General features: G+C 43.4%; 1 protein-coding gene across 8 annotated transcripts in view; it reads left to right on the top strand.

The window, feature by feature from the left end:
* The window catches only part of TNRC6A (trinucleotide repeat containing adaptor 6A), a 104,978-nt gene that overhangs the window by 60,052 nt on the left and 19,969 nt on the right, over window positions 1-24,957 (top strand). For 5 of the 8 annotated variants that reach the window (XR_004381079.1, XM_032844048.1, XM_032844049.1 and 2 more), the window contains 13 exons: window positions 5,740-8,322; window positions 9,710-9,886; window positions 10,966-11,141; window positions 12,296-12,328; window positions 14,107-14,187; window positions 14,532-14,583; window positions 18,697-18,839; window positions 19,219-19,365; window positions 19,533-19,670; window positions 20,109-20,237; window positions 20,638-20,715; window positions 20,968-21,178; window positions 24,466-24,597. Coding sequence is in view for 7 of the 8 variants with exons in the window: in XM_032844048.1 (XP_032699939.1) it covers window positions 5,740-8,322; window positions 9,710-9,886; window positions 10,966-11,141; window positions 12,296-12,328; window positions 14,107-14,187; window positions 14,532-14,583; window positions 18,697-18,839; window positions 19,219-19,365; window positions 19,533-19,670; window positions 20,109-20,237; window positions 20,638-20,715; window positions 20,968-21,178; window positions 24,466-24,597 (4,080 nt within the window). In the remaining variant the exon portion in view is untranslated. The remainder of the gene's footprint in view (window positions 1-5,739; window positions 8,323-9,709; window positions 9,887-10,965; window positions 11,142-12,295; window positions 12,329-14,106; window positions 14,188-14,531; window positions 14,584-18,696; window positions 18,840-19,218; window positions 19,366-19,532; window positions 19,671-20,108; window positions 20,238-20,637; window positions 20,716-20,967; window positions 21,179-24,465; window positions 24,598-24,957) is intronic. The other 3 variants (XM_032844050.1, XM_032844051.1, XM_032844054.1) reach the window with 3 other exon arrangements.

Genomic DNA, 24,957 nt, shown 5'->3' with positions numbered 1-24,957 from the left:
TGAGCTCTAATGGTGAATGACCAAGAAATGGGGCTGTTTTAATGGGGGGAAAAAGTTAAAGTTCTCAGAGACATTTAAAGATGAAAATATTGTCCATTCACCTATGCTCTTTACTGTTTTTTCAGTGTTCTATCCATCCTTCCTGTCCTGGATCTTACTGTGTCTATAAACATAGTTAACATTTGTATCATCTTTAAAAAAAAAAAAACCTCCAGTCTCTTGAGGACATTATAGAATTTCTCTCCTCTTCCTCCTTACAGAATAGTCTATGTTTTGCAGTCTCTAATACATGACTTCAACCCTCTGTCATCTGGCTCCTGCTCACTTGACGAAAATAGGTCTTACTAAGGTCATTGGCCTTCTGAATGTCAAATCCAGGCTTGTGATTTTTAGTTGTAACTTTGGTAAAAAACCAGCCTTTTCCGTTTTCATGTTAATAGATACCTACATTTTTTTTCTTACTGGATCACTTTCTCTTCCTTAAAGGTCTTTCATTCTTGTTCTTTTCTTTGACCTGTTTTCAGATTTTCTTCCCTCCCATGACTTTGCTTCACCTCTCTCCCCAGGTTTAGGTTCATGCCTTCTGGATGTCTTTAGCTGATGTCAGGCCCCTCAAACTCCACACATCCAAAATTGAGCTCCTCGTCTTGCCACATACCAGTGTCATTTCCTGAGTTCTCTTGCTCAGAAGGTTGGCACACCCAGTCACCACCCATCTAGAAATGTTAAAATCATGTTTGAGTGGCTGGCCATCTCCATATCTCATAGGCCTCCAGTTTCTCATGACCTGCTGATTTCAACTCCACAATGTCTCTCAGCTCTCCTCGCTTGTGTGCACAGCCATCACCACACACCCAGTGGGGGCCCTCACCATCTGGTCTAGAGCAGCAGCCCCTAGATTGTCTTTTATGGCTGTCTCCCCACCAACCTCACTTCATCTGTCATGATCCGTGCATTGCATTTGGTTGGTAGTACTGCTTTTGTCGTGTTTAATCTAGAACAGAGAATGGCTTGCAGCCCATTTCAGTCCAGTTTTATTGGAAGACTGCCACGCCCCATCTTTTACATGTTGTCTTCAGCCGCTTTCAGGCAACAATGGCAGTGGTTGCCACAGAGACCATCTGGCTGGCAAAGCTGAAAATATTCACTAATTGGGCCTTTACAGAAAAAGTTTGCCAGCCCTGGACTTAGAGGCCAGAATCACTGAAAGAAACATTTTGACCTTTGTCACTGAGTGCTATTTGAAATTGTGCACATCAGGTTCTCTCATGTTCCCAAGTGATACTATGTCATACTTCCCAGAAATACTCTAAAACCAGAGTACATATACTTCTGAAGACTTCACCCTTCTGGTGAGAATGAAAAGTCGTTAAGGCAGAAGGCACATGTTTATTTTGTTTGTTACCTGCTATATATTTAATAAAAATAAATGAATCTTCCTGGACCTAAATTCTTCCTGAGCAGATTATACTGTTTCTTTACAAATCACTTGAATGATTGCCAGTCTTTGCTCTTTACCCACATATCCCCTTTGATCTTTGTGAATAGGCACTATGAAATGCACTATTCTTTCTGAGGTGTAGTGCTACAGCTGCCTCCAGTTCTCCTTAGATAATTTTGTGTGAGAGTGGAGCTGATGGATTTCCAGTGTTCTTTGGTAAGGCACAGTCTTCCAACTCTTCATTTGCCTACATCAGTGCAATGTGTAAAAATTTGTATTTTGTACCATGCTCAGTAAAACCCAACTGCCCCCTTTCCTCCCACTAGCTCGGGGCTTCAGTCTTACTGTTCCCTGGAAAAACTTAACAGGATTGTTAATTATGTTCCTCTATGTTTATCCTCTGGATCATTTGTGATGATGGGTTTTGGCTTCCTGTCTGTAAGGGAAACACCAAAATTTTTACCTCTCCCAATTCTGAAAGAATCTCTCTCTGAAGCATTTTAGTTGCGATTGCTGAGGAGGCCTCTTCTTTTCACAGCTTTAATTAGACTGGGATCTCCCCCCACCTCTGTGTGAGCTACACATTTTTCATAACCAAAAGATTCTTGGTAGACACAGTTTTTGGTATAGCCTTTTAATTTTGTTTTTTTTTTTGAAAGTATCAAGTAATTTTTAGATTAAAAATAGAATTTTAGCTAATAAATGCTGATGGTGTCTCTCATTTTCCCAAAATATGTAGGAATCTATAGCAAAAAACAAATTTAGACCATTCTCGTTTCCTCCAAACCAGGTCATGACCAGATTCTGAAAGACGTTTTTACTAACTTTAAAGGTGATAGAGTTTGGTTTGCAGAACGGATGCTGCTCTTTGCTGGGGTTTTTTTCTTTGTTACCTTTCTTGCTTCTGATGTATTCTGACATAAAATCACTTCACAGTTTGGGTAAGTAGTAAAATCTTTGTCATCTCTTTTGTGGTGTATTTCCTTTCGTGCATAAAAAATTCTCATTCACTGCTAACTTCATAGTTTCATCTTTTAAGCATTAATTAGATCAAATTATTTTTGATAAACTGTCTGATTTTAAGAAATCTTTTTAAAGTATCAAATACTCCTTTTCTCCTACTGATGTAAAATTCTAAAATTTGACAAACACCTGGGGCTGTCCCTGCCTTCCTGGTGCGGTTGAGCTGAAGCTTAGCTGCTTGGGCAGTGCGGCGCTGGTTAGCTGTCGCCTGACGCTGTAGCTCCCCCTGCCCCTATCCCACTACTGAGATTCTCTCTCATTCTCTTATGTTTTATGTGAATTTTTAAATCACTTTAACCAAGTTACAGAGTCTTGTTAGCAGTTTCTTATAATTGAATTAAACTTTAAGATTTATTCTATCTTCCTATTCAGGGACAAGTTTCTGTACTTAATCAAGTTGTTTTCTGTGGCCTGCAATAAAACTTAATCATATACGACTTCAAGTATTTCTGTTAGCTTTATTCCAGATTGCTTTCTAGTTTTAGTGGCTGTTAGAGTTAGGATCTTTTCTCAGTTATATTTTCTCATCGACTACTTCTGGTATACAGGAAAACTATTGCATTTTACATGTGAATCTATTTTGTTTCTTTTCCACTATCCTTACCTTTTTTCTGGGTCCTCTTTCATCAGCCAGTACTTGTAGCACAAGCCTGAGTACTAGTGTTGAGGACAAGAACACTGCCTTTTCCCTGTTGGTATGAGAATGCTTCTGCTGTTTCACTGTTAAATTCTGGGTCTTTCCTTTTGTGCGCAGCCTAGGTCGTTTTGTCTGACATTCCCAATCACACTTTCTTACTCCTGCTGGGTGGATATGGCAAGAAACACTGGTACATGTGAGAAAACAAAATGTGGCAACAGGTACTTTTACTCACATCTTTGAGGTGAGGATGATGGTGATGGTGGCTTGATTGTTAGATCTGGAGAAATGTGGGTGGATTTGGGACTTGGTGGTGTATACAGTAAGTGAGCATATGACCATATACAGTAAGTGAGCAAGAATAAATCTTAGGTTTTAGGAAACTTACTGAGATGAAGAAAACCATAAAGAAACAGGATTTTTTTTTTCCCCATTTGAGAAGAGGCATCTGTGGGGGAATAATCCAGGAGTTAGCATTCAACCGGTTTGAGATCCTTAAGTAGAGATTTAAAGTAAGCAAGTTGTATGATTTCTAAATTTGTTCTTCATGAGATAGACATGGTAGAGTGAAAAATGTGCTTTGGAGACAGGACTGAAAAAATCACGAGAGTCATCAATATATATTAGTGATAGTAACAGCCCTCATTTATTAAGTACCTAATTAGAATCAGATATTCAAAGCATTTTTAATTATTAACCACTTAGTTTTCCAGCAGTTGTTGAGACAGGTGCTCTTACTATTATCACTTTACAGATGAGGAAACTAAGGAACAGAAAGATTGAAGATCTTGTCTGTGATCACATAAGGAAACAGCAGAGCAGCCTTTAAATGCAAGCAGTCAGGCTGCAGAGTTTTGCTCTTAATCACCATACCATAAACTGCCCCTTGTGGAGCCCTTCTTTGAAGCTGGCACTGAATTAAATACTTCACATAGGACAGTACAGTTAACAGCTGAGTGAAGAGGTACTGTTTGTAGCCCTGTTCTGCAGAACTTGAATCAAGGTGTCTGTGAGAGTTCCAGCCATGTTCTCAGCCACCTAGCTTTATTACCCACTGCTGAATTCTGCCTTCCTCCTGTGATTTGCTGTAACTTAACCTCTGGGCCTTGATTTCCCCATCTACAAAGTGCAGTCGTATCTGTGCTCTAGGGTTGTTCCAAGGAGTCAGTGACAGAAATGTTCAGAAAACATGTGATCCATGATCCGTGCTGAATGATGTTGCTGGTGGTGCAGGTGCTGGCGTATTGGTTTGTTTTTACCCTGTGAGACAGGCTGTTAGGCATCCTGTGTTTTGTGAGAAAAACCTTCTCACACGGGCACTGAAAGATGACAAACTTTATTTGGCAGCCTGAAACAGTGATTCCCAAACAGGGAGTGGAGATCAGAGTCTCTTATGGAACTTTAAAATTCATGGATTTGGTGAATTATGTATACACTTTTGGTCTCTCTCTAGTCCTTTTTTCTGCTATTCTTTCTAGCTCATAGTGTTTTGCTGCTTGACAGTTGTGCTTTGAGAGAAAATGTTGCTAGATGAACCTGATTTTCCATATTAGCAGTATACCAGTAGTGAGTTATATTTGTTTTCTAGGCCTGTAATCCCTGGCAGTTGGTTCCTTAGGTCTGGGATGTGACTTGAACATATGTGTTATTTAAAAATCACTATGTGGGATTCTGAGTACTGCTCTAGTCAGGAACCACAAAATAAGCAACTCCCTAAAGACAGTTTAAATGCAGACATCTTATGCAGGTTAATATCTCTGAAGAACTTTTAACTACCAGATCCTTAAACCGAATGAGAGAAATAAATCTGGGGAAGTGTCAGAAGCATGAGAACTGCCTGCCTCTTACCTGCAGGAAAACAACTAGATGATAATATATAGTGGTGAGCCCAAGATTCTAGGATTCTCTGACTGTCATTAATGGTGTTTAATGTCAGCACTCGATTTTTTAATCATCATAATTCTGTGATCTTTAAAACATGGCTATGAAGGTAAATTAAGTATTTTTAGGAAGGAGAATGCAGGTAAAAAAAATTTGTACTTGTGTTGCAGTATTTCAGGTTGAATAAAAACACTAACGAAAAGGAAATAAAATGGAAGAGGCTTTGTAGTTTTTATAAACTTGTTCTAATACTCAAGACAGTTGGCATGAAAAAGCTCCTCTAAGAATGGCAAGACAGAAAGGGATTTCTGATATATTTCTAATCCATGTAGTCACGTTCGACCTGTTCATTTGTCCTCACCCATGTCCTTCCCGGCCCCTTCTTTCCCATGTCTGGCCTCTAGGCTTGGGTTGCTTCGTTATCCTAATACGTTACTACCACCTAGTTCTTGCTCATACCAAAATTCTTTCACTTGCTGATAAATACCAGTTTGTTCATTCAGCAGGTATCTGTTGAGAGGGGCTCTTACGTTCCAGGTACTGCCCTAGGCTCATAGGATAGCAGCAGTGAACAAAACAGCAAAATACCCTGCCCGAGTGGAATTACTGATTGGAAAAGAAAAGTTGGTAGCTGGGATATAAGTAGTGCCCTTGTAACCATACGGCCAAGTTAATGTCGAGGAACCACATACATTCATAACCTATTTATCATCTTTTCAAATACTTCATAAACTTTTGTACTTCTCCTTTATTCTAGATATAAACCACAATACTTCAGGATCCCATTATGAAAATTCGCAACGGGGACCTGGGTCTTCTCCGAGTGACTCTAGCACAAATTGTAAGAATGCTGTTGTAAACGACTCCCTTGAAAAAGAAGCATGGCCCTCAGTCCCTGGCAGTGATCCAGAGTTGGCTTCAGAATGTATGGATGCTGATTCTGCCTCCAGTTCTGAATCAGAGAGAAACATCACTATCATGGCTTCAGGGAGCACCAGCGGTGAAAAAGATGGCCTTCGGAATAGCACTGGACTTGGTTCCCAAAACAAGTTTGTGGTTGGTAGCAGCAGCAATAATGTGGGCCATGGAAGTAGTACTGGGCCATGGGGTTTTTCCCATGGAGCCATAATAAGCACATGTCAGGTCTCTGTGGATGCTCCTGAAAGCAAATCAGAAAGTAGCAACAATAGAATGAATGCTTGGGGCACTGTAAGTTCTTCATCAAATGGAGGGTTAAATCCAAGCACTTTGAATTCAGCTAGCAACCATGGTGCCTGGCCAGTATTAGACAACAACGGACTTGCCCTCAAAGGGCCTGTAGGGAGCAGTAGTTCTGGCATCAATATTCAGTGCAGTACCATAGGCCAGATGCCTAACAATCAGAGTATTAACTCTAAAGTGGGTGGTTCTTCCACCCATGGTACCTGGGGAAGCCTTCAGGAAACTTGTGAATCTGAAGTAAGTGGTACACAGAAGGTTTCATTCAGTGGTCAACCTCAGAATATTACCACTGAGATGACTGGACCAAATAACACTACTAACTTTATGACCTCTAGTTTACCAAACTCCGGTTCAGTACAGAATAATGAACTGCCTAGTAATACAGGGGCCTGGCGTGTGAGCACAATGAATCATCCTCAGATACAGGCTCCGTCGGTTATGAATGGCACTTCCCTTTCTCACCTTAGCAATGGAGAGCCAAAAAGCGGAGGCTCTTACGGTACTACGTGGGGTGCCTATGGTTCTAATTACTCTGGAGACAAATGTTCGAGCCCTAACGGCCAAGCTAATGGTGACACTGTGAATGCAACTCTAATGCAGCCTGGCATAAATGGGCCTATGGGCACTAACTTTCAAGTGAACACAAATAAAGGAGGAGGCGTGTGGGAGTCTGGGGCAGCGAGTTCCCAGAGTGCGTCGTGGGGAAGTGGAAATGGCGCAAATTCTGGAGGAAGTCGTCGAGGATGGGGAGCTCCCGCACAAAACACTGGCACTAATATACCCAGCGTGGAGTGGAGCAAACTGCCTAGCAATCAGCATTCCAATGACAGTGCAAATGGCAACGGTAAGAAGTTTACAAACGGATGGAAATCTACTGAGGAAGAGGATCAGGGTTCTGCCACATCTCAGACAAATGAGCAGAACAGTGTGTGGGCCAAAACAGGAGGTACAGTGGAGAGTGAAGGTAGTACAGAAAGCACTGGACGCCTCGAGGAGAAAGCAACTGGGGAAAATCAGAGTAGAGATAGGAGAAAAATTGATCAGCACACATTACTCCAAAGCATCGTAAACAGAACTGACTTGGATCCACGTGTCCTCTCCAACTCTGGTTGGGGACAGACTCCTATTAAGCAGAATACTGCCTGGGATACAGAAACATCACCTAGAGGGGAAAGAAAGACTGACAATGGGACAGAGGCCTGGGGAAGCTCTGCAACACAGACTTTTAACTCAGGGGCATGTACAGATAAGACTAGCCCTACTAGTAATGATACCTCATCTGTATCGGGGTGGGGAGATCCCAAACCTGCTCTGAGGTGGGGAGATTCCAAAGGCTCAAGCTGCCAGGGGGGATGGGAAGATGACTCTGCTGCTACAGGAATGGTCAAGAGCAATCAGTGGGGGAACAGCAAAGAAGAGAAGTCCGCATGGAATGATTCGCAAAAGAGCAAACAGGGATGGGGTGATGGACAAAAATCAAACCAAGGGTGGTCCGTTTCTGCTGGTGAAAACTGGGGGGAGACTTCAAGGAGTAACCATTGGGGTGAGGCTAATAAGAAATCTAGCTCAGGAGGTAGTGACAGTGACAGGTCTGTTTCCGGTTGGAACGAACTTGGGAAAACTAGTTCCTTTACTTGGGGAAATAACATAAATCCAAATAATTCATCAGGATGGGATGAATCTTCTAAACCTAATGCTTCCCAGGGATGGGGAGAGCCTCCAAAGTCTAGTCAGTCTCTAGGTTGGGGAGATTCGTCAAAGCCAGTCAGTTCTCCAGACTGGAACAAGCAACAAGACGTTGTCGGGTCTTGGGCAATCCCACCAGCTACAGGCAGACCTCCTGGTACCGGCTGGCTGGGAGGACCTATACCAGCCCCAACAAAAGAAGAAGAGCCCACAGGCTGGGAGGAGCCGTCCCCAGAGTCCATACGTCGCAAAATGGAGATTGACGACGGAACTTCGGCTTGGGGAGATCCGAGCAAATACAACTACAAAAATGTGAACCTGTGGAACAAAAACGTCCCGAATGGCAGTGGCCGCTCAGACCAGCAAGCACAGGTACACCAGTTGCTGCCGTCTGCGAGTGCCGCCTCGGACAGAGAGGCCGGCAGTGGCTCCGGTAAGTTTTCATGCGGTGGAGTCTGACCGTGTTAGAAGATCGCTCACGCTGTTGTAAGCCTCATTTCTCCAACGTACTGTTGCCGCATTTGATCTGTCTGACAGAGTTTTTGGGTATGCACACAAAGAGCTTTCCCCTCTGATCCAGGAGAAACTTCTGGGGAAGGAACAAACAGATGGAGCATTGAACAACGGGGATCAGAGCTCTGCCTGTGGTCCCTGTTGGTTGTGAGTCTCCCTTCTCTGCTAGGAAGACTTCAGCAGGTGGAGTCTGGAAAGTGGAGTCAAGTGGGAGTGCCCTACACTTCCTAGTTCTTCTGAGTCAAGCCATTACTTTTTGGTTTTGTTATTTGATTACAGTGTCCTCAGACATAAAATAAGCATCCAGATACAATACTCTCTAAATACCAGGTGCTATGTTTAGCCTCAGAAGGGATTTATTTAAGTAGGCTAACTGTTATTTAGACAGCGTGTATGTTTGTGTACGTAAAACTTTGGATAATACCTTTCTGGCCTGTTCCCACATATTCCCACTCATAACCAGGAGCTAATTCCTATCTGCAGATTATCTTGACAATGGCATTTTCATTAAGTGTCACTGGAATGCATTGTTTCTGTTAATGATGTTTTATTGAGTAATAGTCCCTTCAGAGGTAGTGATAGGGGTGTTTTCATGAGCTAACCTTTCAGCATCCAATTTTTCCCCCCAGGTGTAGTTTACTGTATTAATTTAGATTTAATTCTTAGAAGAAACAGGTATGTATCTAAGGGAAATGCTGTTTTGGTTCCATTGAACAATGTTTGTGGCTTTGCTTTGCACAACTTGATACCTCAGAATTTTTAAGGAGGATTGTCCAACACCTATAAAAATAAGATGCCTAGGTATGTTAGTCTTGTAGATATTTATTTATTTATTTATTTGTTTATGCCCCAGAACAGTGATGCTGAAACGTTGCATGCACTTAACAGTAAAACTTGAGTACACATACTTACCCAGCTTGATTACCTGCTTGGATTCAGTAGGTTTGGCTCAGAATGACTTGACTTTTCCAGAAATTAAATTTATCTTCAAAGGAGGAGGCTTGCTATTATTAAGGTCATTCAAAACAATCTGGTCTATACCCAGAGGGCAATTATGAAAGAAGAGGGGAAAAAAAAAATTCACACCATGTAGTTAAATTATGATAATGGGAAATGATTTGTCATCTTTGCATAAAAACAGATTCCCCCCCTCCTTTTTTTTTTTTTTTTGCCCATCACAGCATCATTATTTGATCTGTGAATGTGGAGGTCTTCATCTTTTGTTCCCTAAGTATTCCTTATTGCCCCTTATTCCACCGCACCACCCTACCATGTGCTGATGACTTCTTTTCCCATACTTTCTAAAGGCTGGGGTGAGCCCTGGGGGGAGCCTTCTACTCCAGCCACAACTGTGGATAATGGTACTTCAGCATGGGGTAAACCCATAGACAGTGGTCCCAGCTGGGGGGAGCCCATTGCTGCGGCATCCAGCACATCCACGTGGGGCTCCAGCTCTGTTGGTCCTCAAGCATTAAGCAAATCTGGTAAGTTATTGATAATTCCCGGTAGCTATTTTGTCGCAGTGGTGGTCTCTCGTTGTCTATAATTAAATAATCAGATAATTTTTATATCCTTGATAAATGTACCTGTGTCTCATTATACTAGATGATTCACTGTTTGCCTCTGAATTTATAACTTGTTTTGCTCTTTTAGCTTTCTGAATTTCCTTATCTTTCCTTAGAACTGTGTTAATTGATAAGGATTTGCTTGTACTTCATTAAATCTAAGTTATATTTTATCAAATAAGATTACCTAGTCAACCAACTTTCATGTTATCCAACATGCAACATTCGGATGAACATTGTCACTGTCCCTTAAGTTGTGTGTGGGGTACTCCATAGGAATTCCAAGGCTGAGTGTAGAGTTGAGATACTTTTCTGCTTATGACTTGTAATACTCTGTGGCCCTTGTCTTTGAAAATATCTATCAAAATGAATTCTTTGAAATGTCCTCGATCCTCTTTGCCCTGTGTGTTGCCATCCAGATTGTTAAATGAGTATGAACAATAAGGCCACCATTGTTCCACATTAGGAGTCTTCTGTTTGTAAAAAGCGAGAGAGATGTTTCATTGCTTTTTTTTTTTTTAAGTAGGCTCCGCACCCAGTGTGGAGCCAGTGTAGGGCTTGAACTCACGACCCTAAGATCAAGAACTGAGCTAAGATCAAGGGTCGGACACTTGAGTGACCAAGCCAAACCACCCAGGCACCCCTGAAATTTTTAATTCAAAAAAACTTCTTAAAAATTTTTTTTTCTTTCTTTCTTAGGCACGCCTGGCCAGTTCACTTGGTAGACCACATGACTCTTGATCTCAGGGTCATGCATTTGGGGCCCTTATTGGGTGTAGAGATTACTCTAAACAAAAAACCTTGTTTAGTGGAACCTTCAACTCAGTATAAAACATGCATCCTACCATGTAGATTTGGGAAGGGAAATAAAAGTGTTTTGTTTTGTTTTGTTGTTTTGTTTTGTTTTAAATTCCCAGCTCCCTTAATGAGTGCTCATCCTCCAGAAAGAATTGTTTGATTAAAGCATGTTTTTCTTTATATCACAAATCCACAATCAGGGCCAAAATCTATGCAAGATGGCTGGTGTGGTGATGATATGCCATTGCCTGGAAATCGCCCCACTGGCTGGGAAGAGGAAGAGGATGTAGAGATTGGAATGTGGAATAGTAATTCATCTCAAGAGCTTAACTCATCTTTAAATTGGCCACCATATACAAAGAAAATGTCATCGAAGGTAAACATTTCAAGGGCAAAGCTCTTGAAACTTTAAATTCCACAGGTAGTTTACCCTCAGAAAATTAATGTTCTTCCTGCCCATTTATGGCAATCAGTACAGTGCAGGCAGTCCCCAACTTAGGTATAGCCTCTTGTATGGGCAGCCACCTAGGAAACGGAAGACTGCAGGAACTTCCTTTCTCCCCACTGCTACAGCTTGGTATTTCTCTCCTCCTTCCCTTCCACCAGTGCTGCCTGGGACAACCCCTCACTCCAGGGTGGTGCCTGCAGTGGTGGGGGTGAGGAGAAGGGCAGATCTCCATGCTGACTCTTTCCGTCGCGCTGCCAGTTCATCTCCCATTCCACCTCACCTGCAGTCCTGACCTCCCCTTTATCCAGAATAACCATCTTTTTTATCCCCCATCCGTAGCCCTCCCCCTCCCCCGGAAGGTCCTGTGACAAAAATCCCTAGGAATGAGCAGAGTTTGATTTTTCTCTGATATGTGGACAGATCTTATTCCCAGACCAGCTGGTGCATCAGAGCCCTATGGCGTTCTTTACAAGTACGGCTTTCTGTACCCCAGGCCTCCTACAGTTCTGGAAATCGGACCCCGGATGTCTCTGATGCAGAGCCAGAGCTGAGAAGCACTGACGTAGAACACTGGTTCTTAACACGTGCTGTTTGATGCTGGTGTCAGATTCTTTTGGGGACCATTTTCAGAATATGTGCCCAGACCCCCAGGTGGTTCTCCCTACCCCACCCTATTTGAGAACCGGTCTCCCCTGTCTCCCGCCACCCCCTGACCTTAGAGGTCAAATATCCAGTAGTTCCACTAGTTGCCCACCAGGGTCCCTCCCTTTTAATCCTGGGATTCTCAGTCTAGGACCTACCATTTTCATTTAAAAATATGTTTCATGTGGCTGAATTTGCCTATTGCCTCTCCATATAGCTTTTGAAGTGCTTTCCCATATTTTACATAAGCCATTTGATCCTCATGACCTTCCGAGGTAGAATACCGATGAGGAATTTGAGACCGGAAAAGGTGGTGACTTGCCCAAAGATGCATAACTAGTAAGTGACAGAGCAAGGACTTAAGTTTAGGTCTTCCGATTCCAAACCCTGTGTTCTTCCCACTGGACCATGCTGTTTTGTGACTTTGTCTTTCCTTACAGGGTCTGAGTGGCAAAAAAAGGAGAAGGGAAAGGGTGTGTAGCCTTTTTACTCTTTCTCCTTTGTTCTGCTAGTAAAAATCTTTTAGAAAGCAACTGCAAACACTTAATTAGCCTCTGCTGTGTGCCAGGTACTGTGCTTGGTGCTGGGGATTCAAAAACACTAGGAAATGAGCTGCACCCTTGAGGAGCTCAGAGTCTAGTGTGGGGCTGTAGGAGAGGGCTGAGGAGTGACCACTTGAGTTTGGAAGATGCCTGTGGGTGGGGTGTGCCAGGGAAAATAATAGCCTGACTAGTAACCTGTAGAATTTCTGGAAAGAGGTAACAAGAGATCTGGCTCTATAGTTAGATTAAGGGCAGATATGGGACCGCTGGATGGCTCAGTGGGTTAAGCCTCTGCCTTCGGCTCAGGTCATGATCTCAGGGTCCTGGAATCGAGCCCCACATCGGGCTCTCTGCTCAGCAGGGAGCCTGCTTCCCCCTGTCTCTCTGCCTGCCTCTCTGCCTACTTGTGATCTCGCTCTGTCAAATAAATAAATAAAAATAAAATCTTAAAAAAAAAAGAGTAAGGGCAGATAGTAAAGTCTTTTCATTATCATGCCAAAGAATTTGAACTTTATTCTGTATAAAATATGGAGCCAGTGAAATTGCATAGAAGGCAACATGAGTTGGGTTTTTTTTTTTTAATTACTTTATTTAAAGAAAGCTGACCAGTGATTCTATGAAAGATAATTGGCACAGAGGAGAGACCAGAGTTGGGGGATCTCAGTCAGGAAAGCTTCTGCATTCGTTCGGGTGAAAAGTGAGGGCCTGAATTGGGAAGCCAGAGTGGATGTGTAGTGCAAAGGACTGATGGGAGAGGCATTTCAGAATAGAAGGGACAGAAGGCCTCAGCAGCCATTTAGGCATTGGGCGGGGGGGTAGGGGACAGAGGAATCAAGGAGGACTTTAGAAACCGTGGCGAGGGTTAGGTGCTTGCTTCAGAGACCTGCGCTTGGGGTGGGGGGGATCGTGAAGCTATGTTCTGTCCCGTGGTCGGAAGGAACAGGCGGTAGCAATGGGAAAGGGGAATTAAGGTGACAGACCAAGAGTGGCTGGCCCCGTGGTCCCTGTGGCATCTAGCCTCCTGTCAGCCAGGCTCATCATCGAGGACCATATTCCCTCAAAGCATGTCTCAAAGTCATTTCTGTCCTGCCCATGCCCAGCCAGCCATGGCAGCCAGCACCAGGGCTGGCGCTGGGGAGGGCCAGCCTCAGCTGCCGCTGGGGTACTGTGTTCCTCGGCAACACAAATTAAAATTTTGAAATAGCTTTTCATTTGGAAACATGGGATGCTTTTTCAGTACAGTGCTCATAGCATAATTAAATTACTGGTTACATTGGCTTCTGTGGAACCTAACAACTACTTTGACATTAGTGTGGTGTCAGAACTCCACAAATCCAGATTGTAATGAAGCACTTAGAACACAGTCCAGTTGGAAACTGGAAACTGATGAGCAGTTCTCATTATTCTGAGGATCTTTTTTCTTTTTGTGGGTCGTCAAGGCCCTTTGCTTCCGTCTTTTCCTTCTGACTACTTGCCTTTAGAGATTTCTCTGTACATTACAGCTATACCAGAGGACTGGAGCAAAGGAAGTTGAAAATCAAATAAGTTGATTTGTAATTGTTAACAGCTCTGCTAAGAGTTTGTTGGAGGAGAATTTAATTGGCTAAAAATGAGAGTTGGGAATTGTCTTGAAGTTTTTATTAATCCATCACTGTGCTCAGATCAATAGAGGTGGCCATGGTAGCTTTCTACTCTTTTGTTTTCCAAAGGGAACCATGAAAGGTGGAAACAAACAAGAAGAAGCTTGGATAAATCCATTCGTTAAACAGTTTTCAAATATCAGTTTTTCGGTAAGTGTATTTTCCTAGCAGCCCCCTCCCCTTTTAATGGTGGTCTGTAAATTTACTCTAAGTACTACGGTTTTTTGGTTTTCTTAACAAGTTACTACTGTCTTTCAGTTGTATGCATGTGCTGGAGGTTAGAGTAAAATTGGCTTTGAAGCCGCCTTTATTTTTATAATTTTAGCTAAAAATATTGATCACATCTTATTTTGAAAATTTTTTATTAGGCAATGAAAAGAGTTTTTCAGTCCTTAATTTTTGACAAATAGTAAAGTAAAGTAAAAAATTTCATCTTTAATTTATTTACATTGATAAATTAAGACCTGCTAACACACTGTGTTTTCTTACTTCAGAGAGACTCACCAGAAGAAAATGTACAGAGCAATAAGATGGATCTTTCCGGAGGTAAGAAAAAGTTAAATCAGTTGGGGTTCATATTCATCATGGATGGACAAATGTTTCTGTGATGTCATGGTTCTAAGTAAGCACTGACCTGGACCAAGAGAGTGGAGATCTGAGTTCTTGTCACAGCATTCCTGTGCTCTCAGCATACACTAGAGTGTGGTGGTGTATGAATGGACTGCCTTCAAAGTACAAGTCACTGTGCAGGTCTAAGGTCATCATGATTGTAGTCTGTGATGATCTCAGATCTAGTCCGATCAAAAAGGAGTTATCCAGGTTGGGTGATAGACTCTTAGTAATTTAGGAAACCGTAGGTGCAAAGGCCCAGATCATATGACAGAGACAAGTTGAACCGGGCTAGAGAAATGGAAGTAGTTCCATGCAGTAGAAGAAGAAATATAAATTAATTGTGGTGGTGGGAGTGTGGTAATGAGAGAAGCTTCGACTGGGAGAGGGTGCTAGAATATGAGGCAGATGCTAAATCATGAGGAGCTGGGGGCTTTGAACTTCATTCTGGAGGTATGGGATTGAGTAATTTTAAATAGGACAATGACATGATTGGGATTTATATTTTTTTAAAAAATGTGGCTACAGGTTGAACAGATCCTAGGACAGAAGAGATTGGTGGCAGAAGACTGAGAAAAAGATACTATAAGTATCAAAAGTGGTTCGAGATTTGTTGCAGTAGCCAATGATGATTTCAAAGCTCTAAATAAGATAGTAGGTGGGCAGCCTCTTTATTCAGTGAAGATGAAGGAATTAGGATCAACAAAGTTGAGAACCAGTCTGAACCAATTCATTGTGGAGGTGGGAGGTGGGTGTGGTGAAAGCTGATTTCCAGCTTGCTTACTTGCTTGCTTTCAAGATTTTATTTATTTGAGAGAGAGAGAGAAACAGAAGGAGCAGGGGGAGGGAGATATTTCCAGCTTTCTTGACTGGACACTTTAGTAGGTGGTAGTGTTATTCTGTCAGTCTGATTCCAGGCAGGAGAGTGAATTACACAGTGATTTGAGCAGGAAGGTTTATTAATATAAATATGAGGAATTATTCTCATAGTAAAGGTTCGACTAGTAAGAAGTAGAGGGACCACAAAAGAAGGTATAGTAGTAGAGGTAAGGAGAGATCACTAACCTTAGGACAGAGAGACTGTGCATCTGAGCCAGGGCTGAGATCCAGACCCTTGGACCTGGCCCTCTGCTCACCACATGGCAGAGATGTCACTGTGGTGCCACACTAGAACCACAGGATATCTGCCTTCTGGGGAGGTGTCTCACTTGAGCTCTGCTACAAAACTGCCACAGTGGCTGCTGGTGGGAGCAGTAAGCCTGGCCAGGGCATGTGTCTGGGGCAGCTGCCTGTGCTGCAATAGAGAGCACCGGGACCTGGGAGGCACCATTGGTCTTCTGGCGGTGTCTCCTGCAGCCTCTACCGACAAAGCTGCAGTGTCAGCTGGCAAAGGGAAAAATAGGTAAAGGGTCTAGATCCCTTTATTTTTGGGGGGCAGTGAGAGCTGAGAGGCAGTGGGTTGATGATTGGTACAGTTCACCCCACCCTGTGACCACCCATCTTCCGTACGCACCCTTGTGCACACACTTCCGTTCCACTGTAGTGGCAAAGTGACTGTCTCTCTTCTTAGCTAGGTATAGCTTTCTTTCCTACAGGTGAGGAAGTCTGCCCTCTCATCAAGTTGAGATAGACATAGTCCCAAGAGTTGTTGCATTTATTATTGGCTGCTCAAAGTCAGTCACAGTTGAGACTAAGGACTCAGTTGTAAAGTTAACTTTCAGTATCTTGTGAATAAAATATAAATGGGAAAGAGAAGAAGTGGTCAGCCTATACAACCACACTCGTGTAATGAGCCATAGAAAGCATGCAGAGCGAGTCCTGCCCACGTTTCTGTTGTGGTCACAAGCTGTGGTTGGTGTGGATGGCTTCTTTCTTGCAGCACCCATTCCTGCTGCCCCACTCTCAGCCATACCTCAGCACCCTGTGTTCTGCTGGTCCAGTGACCCAAACCTCTGTTCCCAGAGGGTCTGAGCCCTTATTCATGTACCTTTTCTTGATTACTGTAGTTCTTATTTAACCTTTACTAGTGGGCCTGGAAATACTGAAGAGCGCCCGCCAGAGAACCCCTGGATTCGAATCCTTGTGGCCTTCATTTTATATTAGAAAACCCATTTCCCCTTGGTGCTCAGAATCAATCACGCCAGCCAATATACCAGCTCCTTTTTGCCTGTGGTTCAGTGGCACAGGAAGGCAAAATGTCCAGGTGTAGTGTTCATCTTATAATTCAGCTGCCTGACGTGTGTCCTGGTAGAACCATTTTGTCTCTTGAGATCTCCAAACCTGCAGAGTTGCCAGACCGGGAAGCAAGAATTCTCTGAGTGGTTTATGAGGTATAATAGTGAGAGAAGCCACTCTCATTCTCACCTTTTGATTTCCAGACCTCTGTATTCTGGCGATGTGGAAGACACTGTGTCCTGTGAGGCAGAAGCCTATCCCCCTTCTCTCCCTTTTTAAGATTTGTTTATTTGAGAGAGAGAACACAGGAAGGATAGAGGGAGAGAAAAACTCAAGCAGACTCCGAGATAAGCACACAACTTGGCATGGGGCTCGATCTCACAAACCTGAGATCATGACCTGAACTAAAATCAAAGGTCATGGGGTACCTGGGTGGCTCTGTTGGTTAAGCAACTGCCTTCAGCTCAGGTGGTGATCCTGGAGTCCCGGGATCGAGTCCCACATTAGGTTCCCAGCTCCATGGGGAGTCTGCTTCTCCCTCTCACCTTCTCCTTGCTCATGCTCTTTCTCACTGTCTCTCTCTCAAATAAATAAATAAAATATTAAAAAAAAAATTTAAAAAAAGGTCAGACACCTAACCAACTGTACCACCCACGTGCCTGTCCTTTGAGGATGTTGTCCCCTGACTTGCTTTGTAATCAGTTCTGCCTATCAGTTTGGCTAGCTACTTTTGGGTGATGATGTATGCAGTCAGACCAGTTGATCCCATGGACATGATCCCATCACTGTCCTCCTCTTGCTGTGGAGTGAGTTCCTTGATTAGACGCAGTGCTGTGAGAATTAAGCCTTCTGCAAGACCACGGGTGGCAGAAGCATTACAGCCAGGAAAAGCAAGTTGATATCCAGAATATGGGTGTGTTTCTGTGAGGATAGCGCTATGCCGCCTCCTTGGCTCACCGAATGGCAGAGAAGTTGCTATGCTGCTGTGCTGGTGGGACTTGCTGGAAATCTGCCCTCTAGGGTGCTGAGCAAAGCTGTTCATAGAGAGGTGTCTCACGGTTTTGAGGTATGTGGGAATGCTGGGAGACGCTGGCCAGGGGGTGTGGCTGAGCACCCTGTGCTGCAGGAATGGGGCAGTGGAGAAGCAGCCAAGTGAGCGCATTGAACTTCCTCCCTCGGTGGCTCTCCCGCGCCCTCTACTGACAAAGCCTGGCAAAAGAAAAATGTAAAGAGCCCGGATGTGCTTTTCACTCAGCAGTCAAAAAGGGTGACTTTGGAGCTGAGAGCCATTAAAGCAATCAATAAGTGGCCATTATTAGAGATAAGGAATCTATAGGAATAACAGGTTCGGTAGACAAGAAATTGAGTTTAAAGTTTCAGAGAAGTCAAAATGAGGAGAGTAATGGACAGAGAAAAACAGAGAAGATGTGAACCAGTCTGGTCTTCAGTTTCTTCGTCTGCTAAACGGAGATGATAATAGTAGTGTTACCAGCATTAAATTCGAACACGCATTTTGAACAGTGCCTGGCACATAGTGTGCATCTATCCAATGGTGCTTTGTCTTGGCTGTTTTTGTTATTTGTATCTGGGAACTATGTTTTTATTACTAAATTAAGCAGATTAAAGATGACGGAAGAAGTCTTAACCATCTTAGTACTGGTCTGTTTTCAAGTGAATTGGTTCAGTAAAATAACAGTATCTGCTAAACCCAACTTTACTTCTGGGCATGCCAAATTTATTGAATGCATTTTGTACATGTTCTTGTCAAGGCAGAAGTCATGTCAGGGAGTGAATATTTTGCTTTCTGCTGTAAATTTATCTGAAACCAGTGAGATTGTTTTCCTACATAGTAACATAGTTTCCTGCATTTCTTAGGAATGTTACAGGACAAACGAATGGAGATAGATAAACATAGCCTAAATATTGGTGATTACAATCGAACGGTCGGGAAAGGCCCTGGTTCTCGGCCTCAGATTTCCAAAGAGTCTTCCATGGAGCGCAGCCCTTACTTTGATAAGGTAAGTTGTTCGTTTGTTTTGTTTTGTTTTACCCCTGTGGCTGATAAACCAGTACACTTAATAGCATAATTTTCTCATCAGTGGTTTAGGGCATTTAATATAAAGTACTATAATCCGGTGCTGTTACTGGATTCGTAGTTCATTCTCCTCTTTATGTTTCAGTTTAGCATAGGGATTGCATTTGTATTTTCTTCTTAATCCCGTAAAATATGTCTGGTTCTTTTTATGTACTCTAGAATTAACACTAATCTCTTCTGTTTTCTACCCGTTTCCTGTTGGTGCTGCAATGTCACGTGACTTCTCTTCTGTTCCTGCAATGATTTCTCCCTCTGCTTGTTTGCTTGGCTGGTGTTGCACATCTTTCTGTCTGTCCACTCAGGATGGCATTGTAGCAGATGAATCCCAAAACATGCAGTTTATGTCCAGTCAAAGCATGAAGCTTCCCCCTTCAAATAGTGCACTACCTAACCAGGCCCTTGGCTCCATAGCAGGGCTGGGTATGCAAAACTTGAATTCTGTTAGACAGGTAAGTCCACGTGTGTATTTTAGGCTCTCTGTTGAATGATTTATATAAGTAATGAGATCTCTCTCACATGTAGTTACTGTGTTTAAATCAATAATACAGTGTAGTGTTGGGATGTCTGCCCCTGAAGAATCCCACTGGTATTCTTTCACTGTCGTTTGGTTTTGTAGAATGGCAATCCCAGTATGTTTGGTGTTGGAAACACAGCAGCACAACCCCGGGGCATGCAGCAGCCTCCAGCACAACCTCTTAGTTCATCTCAGCCTAATCTCCGTGCTCAAGTGCCTCCTCCATTACTCTCCCCTCAGGTAATCACTCCTGCCCTCCTCCTCTCTTCTCTTGACCTGGAGAAACTTGATATTTGAATGACGCGGCTAGTGGCTCATCCTAGTGTCTTTGAGATGCAGCTAATTCAGCATCAGCTGTCCTTACAGAAGGATGTGGGCAGGGTAAAGAAAATGAGTCCAAGTCAAATGAAACCTAAAATTTACCATTACCTTCTGTAAAACACCTTAAGGGGAGGAGGGCAATAGCAAAGTAAATTGGCTGGTTTAAGATTCACCCTGTCATCTTTTAGTTAACCCAGGGAAGTACATATGAACAATAAAGAAGACAGAACATAACCAGCCCTCCAAGTAAATAGTCCACAGATTTAATTGTTCTATTGACAGTTCAGAATACACCGTACATTTAGTTAGTTTTGACTTATTTGATCAACATTATTAACCTGCCGTTGTGATCCTAAGGTTCCAGTTTCATTGCTGAAGTATGCACCAAACAACGGTGGCCTGAATCCGCTCTTTGGCCCACAACAGGTAGCCATGCTGAACCAGCTATCCCAACTAAACCAGCTTTCTCAGATCTCCCAATTACAGGTAAGTAGAGTAACAGCCTTAGTAATATACGTTTATTGGGTGTCAACCATGTGCAGGAAGTGTTGCAGCAAACAGAGCCGGCGCTGTGGCCCTCAGGGAGCTTATGGTCTGTCGGTGAGGACAGACCATGAACTCAAAGGACAGGCTGCTCTGTGAGCACCCCCAGCCGGGTCTGAGGGGGTGGTGGGGGTAGGGTGACTGGGGAAAATGTCCCTGATGAAGTACAAGTTTATATTGAACAAGAGACCGAATTCTACGGTGGCTTGAGGCCAGGGAGTCCCAGGAAGAGGTGACGCCAGATGAGGCTACACTGTAGGTGTGTGCATCCGCGGCAGTCACCTGAAGCTCGCAGCTCTGTGACGTCGAGACGCTGACAGCCTTTTCACCCTCTTCCCTCCAGCGATTGTTAGCGCAGCAGCAAAGGGCCCAGAGTCAGAGAAGCGTGCCTTCTGGGAACCGGCAGCAGCAAGACCAGCAGGTAGATGACGTCCGTAATCTGAACTCCTTGCAATAGAATTGTAACGGGATGTGAAATGCCTTTATTAAGATAGAGTGGAATATGTGGTTGGTTAAGTCTCCTGTTTGCCTAGAAGTCCTCTTAACTTATATGCAGCTGATTGTTCACCTTCCTGCCTAGGAGGATGGGTGAATTGGGCAGTGAGGAGGAATATGTGGCTATCTGGGAAGCCTTTCTGTCCACCGTGTTTCCCAATCATCTCTCTGTTTCCAGGGTCGACCTCTTAGCGTGCAGCAGCAAATGATGCAGCAGTCCCGGCAACTCGATCCCAGCCTGTTGGCGAAGCAGCAGACCCCGCCATCTCAGCAGCAGCCACTCCATCAGCCAGCCATGAAATCTTTCCTCGAGAATGTCATGCCCCACACTACACCCGAGCTGCAAAAAGGGCCATCACCAATAAATGCTTTCAGCAACTTCCCGATAGGTAGGTTTCTCATTACCCTGAGCATTCAGGTGATGCCTGGGGCCCCTGGCTTACTGTGTCTGCTCCTCGAGCGGCACAGTTTTGTCCCCTCTGGAAAACCATGCCGGCCCTGGGACCCATTCCTCTCCAAGAGCTGCTTTGCCTCTTGCCGGTTCAGCCAGTCTTCTTGCTTCAGGGAAGGCCTCTTTCCATGCAAGAAAACGATGCTGTTTCCAAACCCCCTGCTCTTTTTCAGTGGGTTAGAATAAACATGAATTTGCTCTGAAGCCCCAGGTAGCTTCATTATAGGGTAGAAGAGGGAAGGTTAGCAGTAACCACGTGCCAGAGATGCTCTGAGCTGCGCTGCTCTGCAGGTACAGCTGGGAACAGTTACATCTGTGCTTTCGGAACCTGGAACTGTGATTCTCACCTACATAGTGAGGGATGGTCTCTGGTCTGAGTGGAGAAAATCAAGGCTAGAGGAGGATTGCCTTGGTCGTCCCTGCAGTTGCTCCCTCTTTCCTTTCTTTGCTCTGTCCCCAGGCATTATTCCCTCTGGAAATTTCAGGCCTGAATGTTTTCTTCTTTGAGTCTCTTTTCTCCTTTGTGACTTTGATTCTATTTTGAGCCTTGATCACACCCTCTTCATTTTGCTTTTTCTGTCTTTTCCTGTAACCGTGTTTTCTTGTAAACCAGCTTGGTTGGTTGCTGGCCCAACTGGGTCCAAGACAGTCAGTTAGTGTGCATGTTCTGGGCTGTGGGCAGGGCCTGGGGCCTGCTGTTGCTTCATTCTGGCTGGACAGTACGCATTTTGGCTCTCCCTGGTATTGCTGTGGACTCTCAGCTGGACGTGGGTTGCACTTTGAGTCCTTGGGATGGTTAGCAATCTCATTAGGTTTCCGGAAGCAGTTCCCTTGCCAGTTACCAATGTAGATAAATACCTTAGAATTTATCTACATTGTGATCCCAGAGACAATAGTAGTGTGGTGAAAGAATACTCAAGTACATTGAGACATTGTGATCTTAACCAGTGAAGGGAAGTGACTCTTGCTGTTTGCATACTAGACATACAAATTGGGCCATTGAGGAGGTAAGTTTCTAAATATGGGATTTCCTGTTCTGACTGGCTTTATAGCAAGAGATACTTCTCCCGAGGTGCCTGGGTGATTCAGTCCAATTCTTGGTTTTGGCTCCGGTCGTGTTCTCAGGGTCATGAGATTGAGCCTCAGGCTCCCTTGGCGCTCAGCACAGAGTGTGCTTGAAGAGTCCCCACCCCCTGCACGTGTGCTCACATGTGCAGGCACACGTGCCCCCCCCCCAAATAAATAAATACAAATCCTTTAAAAAAAACCTACTTCTTGGTTAAGAAGTCTGCTGAACCTGTACAAACACAGTATGGTTGTCTAAATCAGGCACTGGCAAACTAGAGCCTGTTGACCAAATTTGGCCAGCTGGCTGGTTTTGTAAATAAAGTTTTATTGGAACACAGCCTTGCTCTTTTGTTAATGTGTTATTCTGTGGCAGCTTTTTTGCTACAACAGAGTTACGTAGAGACACTGAGACCTTGTGCCCCACAGAGCCTGAGATAGTTACTGTCTGAACCTTCACAGGTTCACAGAAAAATTTGCCAGTCTTGGGTTTAGCTAAGGAGTCCAGAGAGCAGCAAATGTAATTGCTCTCTCCAAAAATAAGGGATGATATTAGAGAATTCACACTGTTAAAGTTTTTAAGTTTGAATGACCTGTTATCAATCACATGGACTATCATGAAACTCAAGTATTGAAAACTAATTTTTTTTTTAAAGATTTCATTTATTTATTTGACAGAGAGAGATCACAAGCAGGCAGAGAGGCAGGCAGAGAGAGGAGGAAGCAGGCTCCCTGTTGAGCAGAGAGCCCGATGTGGGGCTCGATCCCAGGACCCTGAGATCATGACCTGAGCCGAAGGCAGAGGCTTAACCCACTGAGCAACCCAGGCGCCCCACTAATTTGTTTTGAAATTCAGAATAGGAACAATGTGGGTGTGTGTTAAACAAAGATTCTGGTTCCCACTGGAGTCTTTTTTTAACAGGCATCTCAGATGATTCTGATATTGATGGTCCTTGGATTAAACTTAAGAAACCCTGGCTTAACGGTCAGTTTTCTGACCAGAATATCTAAGATGGAAATTTCCATCCTTGTTCCAAGAGGGTATCTGAATCTGATGTGTGTCATCATCCAAGTTCAAGGAAATTGTGCTTTGAGATATGAGAGTCTCACCCTTAAGTACAGTTGCTAGAGCAAGACATTTTTACTTTCAAGTGACAGTGTCTTTTGTCTGGCCAGTCAGTTGAAAATTGTTGTTTACAAGCAAAAGATAACAACTGCAAGTGTTTATTAATATTTCTTCATGCATGGTGCTCCTGGGGGATAGCTAAAGAGATCTATTTTAGGGGCTCCTGGGTGGTAGGTTGAGTGTCTGACTCTTGGTTTTGGCTCAGGTCAGGTTCTCAAGGTTGTGAGATAGAGCCTGGTGTTGGGCTCCGTGCTAGGCATGGAGACTGCTTGAGATTCTCTCTCCTCCTGCCCCCCCTGCCCCGCCCTCCCCTGTGCACGTACTGTCTTGCTCTAATACATAAATAACTCTTTAAAAAAAAATCTTTTATTGGAGATAAACTTTAATAATTGGCTTCCTTAAAATTATCTCTTCTTTTATCAAAGAATTTTAAAATAACCAAAATTACATGAGGAAATAGTTTTCCACAGTTGACACAGTTGTGGTTTTAACAGTTTGATGGTTTGAAAACATTGGGTTATTGATAGTAGAATAGCTGTTAAGGATTTTTATTTGTTGCTCTCTGATAATGTAGCCATGGCTCTTCTCTCAATGTTATTTCTGCACAGCCTTGGCTGGCGGCCCAGAGTGTCTGTTCTTCCTGCCTTGCCTTTGTCTGTAATCATTTGGCTGTGCCACATTTGCAGCGTGATACTTATTAAGGAACATTCACAGGATTGAAAACAGATTAGATACATGTGCTTTTCCAGAAAATGGAAGTTATGGTATCAGAAGGGAAATGTGCTGTATTTTATAAAGTGGTTTTTCTGGGCACCTGGGTGGCTCAGATGGTTAAGCATCTGCCTTAGGCTCAGGTCATGATCTCCAGGTCTTGGGATTGAGCCCCACGTCAGGCTCCCAGCTCAGTGGGGAGTCTGCTTCCCCTCTCCCTCTGCATCTCCCCCTGCTTGTGTTCTCTCTGTCTCACTTCCTTTCAAATGAATAAATAAAATCTTTAAAATAAATAAAGTGGTTTTCGCTTGTTTTATTTTTAGGCTTGAATTCAAACTTGAATGTAAATATGGATATGAACAGTATTAAAGAGCCACAGTCAAGACTAAGGAAGTGGACTACAGTGGACAGCATTTCTGTGAACACATCTTTGGATCAAAACTCCAGCAAACATGGTAGGAAATAACATTCTTACATGTTGCACTTTAAAAAAAAAGTTGTAGACTACTAAATCTAGGTCTTTGCTTTATTTTATTTATTATTTATTCATTTATTTTTTAGAGGGAGGGCTGGGATGAGGGAGAAGGAGAGAGAATCTTAAGCAGGTAACACATCCAGTGTAGAGCCCAGCTCAGTCTTATGACCCTGAAACCGAGAGCCAGATCCTTAAGCAACTGAACCACCCAGGCGCTTCTAGGCCTTTATTTTATTTTAAATGTCTTTTTTAGCCAAATTCTCTTACAACCTTTCCTCTTTACTGAAAAATGCTTTATTATTAAATCTTAGTTAAAATCAAAAAGCAAAATTAACTTTTA

This window comes from Lontra canadensis, unplaced genomic scaffold, assembly GCF_010015895.1.
Source record: "Lontra canadensis isolate GAN:19392208 unplaced genomic scaffold, GSC_riverotter_1.0 scaffold146, whole genome shotgun sequence".
Classification (NCBI taxonomy): Eukaryota; Metazoa; Chordata; class Mammalia; order Carnivora; family Mustelidae; genus Lontra; species Lontra canadensis.
This window is presented reverse-complemented; position numbering and strand designations above follow the sequence as displayed.